General features: G+C 34.7%; 1 protein-coding gene across 1 annotated transcript; it reads left to right on the top strand.

The window, feature by feature from the left end:
• The first annotated feature begins 1,783 nt into the window (after positions 1 to 1,783).
• Positions 1,784 to 4,525, top strand: msx2b (muscle segment homeobox 2b). The gene is made up of 2 exons (XM_048165616.1): positions 1,784 to 2,182; positions 2,901 to 4,525. The coding sequence occupies exons 1-2, from the start codon at positions 1,882 to 1,884 to the stop codon at positions 3,320 to 3,322; spliced, it is 723 nt and encodes a 240-aa protein (XP_048021573.1). The 5' UTR covers positions 1,784 to 1,881; the 3' UTR covers positions 3,323 to 4,525.
• Positions 4,526 to 6,365: the final 1,840 nt, after the last annotated feature.

Below are 6,365 nucleotides of genomic sequence, written 5' to 3' on the forward strand. Positions count from 1 at the left end.
CACAGCTCTGTTTATCATATTAGATACATTTGAGAGTGTTGAAAATGATGTTATAACGTTACTCTGTGCGTTCGCTCGGCGGCTGCTGTGAGACACTGTTACACACTGCAGTAAGATAGATCGATTTTAGAATATCATATTAAATGCTGAATGGCTTGTGTTGATAAATGGCATGCAATTCACTTTAAAACGTATTGTATGATGGAGAAAATGCTGTATTACTGTTACTAAAAATAAAGCTGCATCTGATTATGCTATTTTAGCTATTTGACAAAATAGTGTTTTTCTCTGAGTCAAGGTAAAGCATGATACTCGCAAAAAAATCAAGAAAATTAGTTTTAAACAATAAGACTAAACAAGTTGAGCTATATAACAATAATTCGTTTTCTGTCTGTAAATGTATCAAAACAGTTGTTCCCTTGTCTATTAAAACATGTCAATATTAAAGCATCTTTGGTGTTTCCATGGTTTCTACAAAATAAAACGGAAACCGAGGATAACGCGGGTATGACGCAATTGACAGGCGACTCCTCACACGTCCTTGGTTAAAATTGCAATTTTCTCACGATTTACAAATAGTTGGAAACATTTGGGATATTGTAAGTACTCAAGTGAACATATTATATAACACTGGCTTAGTGGTTTTTGGATATTTTACTGCAAAAATCTTACATATTGCACCTTTAAGTGGAGCTTAATGTAACTCTCCTAATGCACAAGTATTATTTTTCATTATTCTATTTATTTTGTACTTTTATAACACAAGATGCTTTTCAGTTTTGCAGCTGACTAAATACTGAAAAAAAAAGACCTATGCAAGAGTGCATTCTGTTTAGTGCTTAATACACTAGGCTGTACTGTACCAACAAACTGTGATTTGCCCTACTGTATGTACAAAATAAAATAAAATAAACCTAGCATTGTGAATTTGTTCCTTTGTTCGGCAACACTTTAGTTTAGGGTCCAGTTCTCACTATTATTTGCTTATTAGCATGCATATTACTAGGATATTTGCTGTTTATTACTTATAAAGCAGATGTTAATTCTGCATGACCATATTCTACATCCCATAATCCTAACCAATACCTAAACTTAACAACCACCTTGCTAGCTATTAATAAGCAGTAATTAGGGCTTTATTAAAGCAAAAAAAATTCCTGTTGTACTGAAATCGTACCGAACCGTGACTTTTGTGTACCATTACACCCCTATATATATATATATATATATATATATATATATATATATATATATATATATATATATATATATATATATGTGTGTGTGTGTGTGTGTGTGTGTGTGTGTGTGTGTATAATGTAAGGATATTTCACAGTGGTCATTTATAGAAAACATTAAAACAAAAGTGCCACAAGTCAAACTGTCTGAAGCTGCTGGATTACGAATTTCGGGAAACAAACTGTCATGTTGTTTGTTGAAACTACCCATACAGTAACAGAACTACAAACTCTAATAAATTTTAAAAATACAACATTCAAGTCACTATAAATATGTTAAATTCATAATAATTACTGCTCGTTGTTATCTTTCTTTCTTATTTTATCCATGGCCTTACTCACCAAAATTGCAGAATCTTTCCATAAATCTGTCGCTGTCATTTTGTCAATCATAATGAGTGACACTTACTTACAAACTCAGTAAACCAATCCCTAATTCAGCAGTGTTCTCATTGGCTAAAAGTTTTACCGTTGCCGTGTGCTGCTATAGCAACGAAGCGCGCGCCTCATTTTGGCAGCGCTCTGATTGGCTGAAAGTTCTGTTGTGGCCGCGTGCTTCAAGGCATCAAAGGCTTCATGCTTTTTGCATGAGACGTCAGAGTGAGTTTGAAGTTCGGGCGTCCAGAGGCTAGTCGCGAGGAGGATGTCCGCGTCCGCGAGCTTGAAGGAATCAGACGGAGATCGGGACATGGAGCAGCGCAAATTTCAAGTGTCAAGCCATCCGTTCAGCGTGGAGTCTCTTATATCCAGCCACAAACCCAGTAAGGACTTTGAAAAAAGGCGTGAGGATGTTTCCAGTCAGTTTGCAAAGCCAGAGATCAGGGATTCTTGTGGTTCGGCTGGAATACCAAAGCACTTTATACAGACCTCACCCGTCAAATCGGAGTCCCCTGAGCCGGATGACTGTACATCGTGGGTTATGAACTCTAGATACGCTCAAACTCGTAAGCAATTTAACTTTTTGAACTAACTGCTTATGCTTTAAACTTAAAAATAAATAAAGTCAATAAGTGTCACAAAATCTTGCAGCTAGGCTATTTTTGTTGCTCTCTTCTATGCAGACAAGTGTGTTTTAGGGTTTTTATAAATATTACATATTTAACTGTTGGTTATTTCTCATTAGGCATCTTGCAACTAAAGCAAAATCAAATTTTATAGAGACTGGAAAGATAAATTTAATAGAAACTAGAGATACATGAGGGCCCACTGCTCTGCAAGTTCACATTTTATTTAGAAAAAACTCTTAGAATTAAGAACACAACAATATTATGAAATAAAATAAATGAAACACTTTTGTTGTTGTTGTTGTAGGCTAATTATTAAGCAGAATAATAATGTGTAGTAACTCCACATTGTATGTATACTATATGTAACTCCATATATATAACAAAGCATGCTAATAATTGCATTATTTGATTTTTTTGCCATTTTTTATCAAGTAAAAAAATAAAAATAAAACAAAGAATTCACATAAAACACATACATTCCTGTAGGTTTGTTTAAAATGTACTCTATGCATTATTTTAACTATGAAAACACTATTATTAAAGCATTCGTTTTACAAGGTACTTACATTTTTAGAGTTTAAAATCTATTTTTAGACCAACCTAAAATTATTCATTTTGCTACATTTCTGTTTAAACCTTTTTTTCCTCAACACAGGCCAGGTAAGTCCCTGTCCTCTCCGCAAGCACAAGACCAACCGCAAACCCCGTACACCATTCACCACCTCACAGCTCTTGGCCTTGGAGCGAAAGTTCAGACAGAAACAGTACTTGTCCATCGCAGAACGAGCAGAATTCTCCAGCTCCCTCACCCTCACAGAGACCCAGGTCAAGATCTGGTTCCAGAACCGACGGGCCAAGGCCAAGCGTCTGCAAGAGGCCGAGCTGGAAAAGCTCAAACTGACTGCCAAACCTGCCCTGCACCCCAATTTCAGTCTGCCTCTTCCTCTTGGGACCCAACTTCATTCGGCGGTCTCACTCTATGGCCAGTCGTACCCCTACCAGAGGCCTTTACTGCCTGTTGCTCCAGTGGGGCTGTATGGAACACCTTTAGGGTACAGCATGTATCACCTCGCATGAGCGGAAGTGCTACGATATGGACTAGTACTGCTCTGTGGATGTACAAAAAGACAATGTTTACAATCACTGGGTGTCCAAGTTCGAAAAAAAAAATTATAATGTGCCTTCACTCACGTCTTAAAAGACCTGACATGAAAATCGGGACATTTTACCTCACTTTCCGCTGACTGAAAGATCAAATTTTACCCTGTGGATGGATCATTTTGTTGCCAAACCTTTTTTGTATATTTGTGTCATACATCTTTATGTAATATATTGTAAAACTAATTATTTTGTGTACAAAATATTGTCTTATGAGTTTAAATTCTACTACATTTGATTAGGATTTTTTGATCTTGTAAAAAAAAGTGCGACAAGTTCATTACGCATTGTTTGTACTTATCTTGTCGTACAATAATTGATGGACAGTGATTTCACCAAAAGGTCATAGTGTTTGAAACAAATTAAATTGCTAGGTGAATGATTTTATATACGAGAAATGCATTGGTGTGTTTACATAAGATTTGAGCTTCAAGTTAACTTTCATCAAAAGATTACAAACATTTTTTCTACACTCTCTGTTCACTTGCAACCTAGAAATGAATTTGACCGTGAGTATGGTATTATGCCTTTGAAATTAGTAACTTGTAACTACAATGTGGAAGTTTATTTTTATGCCACATTTTTATATACATTTTATACTGTAGTTATAATTGACTGAAATCTGACATGTACAGTAAACGGCAATTGGCGAGCAGTCACAATAGCATTTGTTTATTCAATTGATATTTCTGTTTCATGTTTGAGAAAGCATATGAGACAGTTAAGTTTAGAGTAGAAGCTTCCGGTTGCATAAGCAAGTTCTATTCATCTTTTTCACTTTATTCATTTTCCTAACGTTCACCTCCACCTTTTTAAAGTAGAAAAAGGTTATTTTTACAGGGATATTTTTTCCCCCCAGGAATGAGCCTTTCTAAACTATGATTCTCGCATAATGAATTATGTATGAATATGAATTATATTGTTAGAAAATGTCAGTTACAATTGCAAGTAAAGCAATTTCCTGCAAGGAAAAAAAAAATTAGTTGCTAACACTTTATATTAATTTTCATGAACCAAACATTATGAGATGCTTAACAGATCATCAGTTTGAACATAGGAAAATACAGCTAATGTATTGCATTTCTAACTTTATGATCATTGATTAAATAATGATCTGATATACGATTGTGCTGTTATTGAAAGTTATTTTAAAATGTTCGATTAGTCCTGTTTTACTTCTTTATTGCCTTGTTATGGCTTGTTCATTAAGTTGTGGCTCTATAAATGGGGATGTTAAAGGGCCCGTTTTACTGCTTCCGCGTGACTTTGATGCAATGAGGAAATCGTTTATGGTCAGCACTTTACTCACGAGCTTCCTTTAATCAAAACACGAACCCAGTCATGCTAATCAAACACAGAACCGCTAAAGTGTTCACGGATGTGTTTTATAATGTCAACTTTGAGCCACTTACGAGAGTGCAGTGAATCTGGGCAATTTGCCTGATCCTGTTCTTGTGGTGTAAAAAAAAAAAAAAAAAGGTCAAGAGACTCTGAAGCTAAATTCACAAAGCTGTTCAGAACTTGTTTAAATACCTAAAGTACATCTGGGTAAATTCAGCCTGTTTAATTCTTTATCTTTGATGTAAAAATCAGAAAGATTAATTTTTTAAGATTTAACCCCAATGTTTTGTTTGAGGTCTGAGAGACTCCAAGGCTCAAAAATGTACTTAACATTTTAGTATCAGATTGATATTTTATGACTTCCCCTAATTCCTTTAGTTTATTTATTTGGAGGGTTATTTTATGGAGGATGTTATAAATTATTTTCTATATTTAAACTTTTTTTACAACATTTTTTCAAGTCAAATTAACTCAGAGAAACAAAGTTTGAAGTGGAAAAAAGTTAATTTAGAATTTTACTTGTTTACATGTTCGTCATTGCACTCAGGTATAAAAAATATCATTTTAAAAAATCATTTTTTATAAAAAGTAGTCTGAACAGGGCACAAGAACTGTGAGTAATAGTGCCAGTCATCTTTTAAAATGTTTCTGATAAAATTAAAGATGGGGATTATTAAGGTCACGATTTCAGATGAAGTCTTAAAAGCTCTTAGTGATATACAGTATTTACCAGTGACAAAATAATTTGATCAAACCTAAAAAAGAGCCGAGCATAATTTATAAGTGCACAAAATGTCACCCTGTATGCGATTCGTAATATTCTGTTCCCACATGATTATGACTAGTGATTCCGTACAGTTGTTTAGGGGAACATACTGCCCTTTTTGATCTTATTCAGTCAAAATGTTCCTTGATTTAGACCTCCTCTGCTGGTTACAGGAAGAACAACACCAGTGGAAGATACACATCAAAATGACTGGGCGTGTGTACTTCCTTATGGTATTCTTATGTATTATATCTTATTATGCAATCCCAGTCGACCTTTTAAAATAAACAAATAATTAAAGGAGAATGTAATTGTCATTAGGAGAATGTAATTGTCATTATCCCATAACTAAACACTGAAATGAATCTGCAATCAGGGTCAATGATAAATGTTTATGGTTTTGAAAAACATTTTTTGACTCTAATCATGTCATGTGGTGTACCCATCAACTTTCGAATTTCCGCACCTTAATTCAATTTTCACAAAGTATTTAAATATATATAGTTTTTGAGAGTCACACCACATGACATTTTACAACCTGAACTAACCTTGCCTTGTCATGAAAATTATTTCATATTTTACTACTTTTACTACTTTTTACACTCATTGGACACTTTATTACCAGGTTGCACCCCCTTTGCCTTCAGAACTGCCTTATTTCTTCATGGCATAGATTTAACAAGATGCTGGAAACATTCCTCAGAGATTTTGGTCCATATTGTCATGATCGCATCACACAGTAGCTGTAGATTTATCGGCTGCATGTTCATGATGAGAATCTGCCGTTCCACCACATCCCAAAAGAGAGTGTGACGTCATGATTGACAGCTGAGTGACAGCTTCTCTGAGCGAAAT

Source organism: Megalobrama amblycephala, linkage group LG18, assembly GCF_018812025.1.
Source record: "Megalobrama amblycephala isolate DHTTF-2021 linkage group LG18, ASM1881202v1, whole genome shotgun sequence".
NCBI lineage: Eukaryota > Metazoa > Chordata > Actinopteri > Cypriniformes > Xenocyprididae > Megalobrama > Megalobrama amblycephala.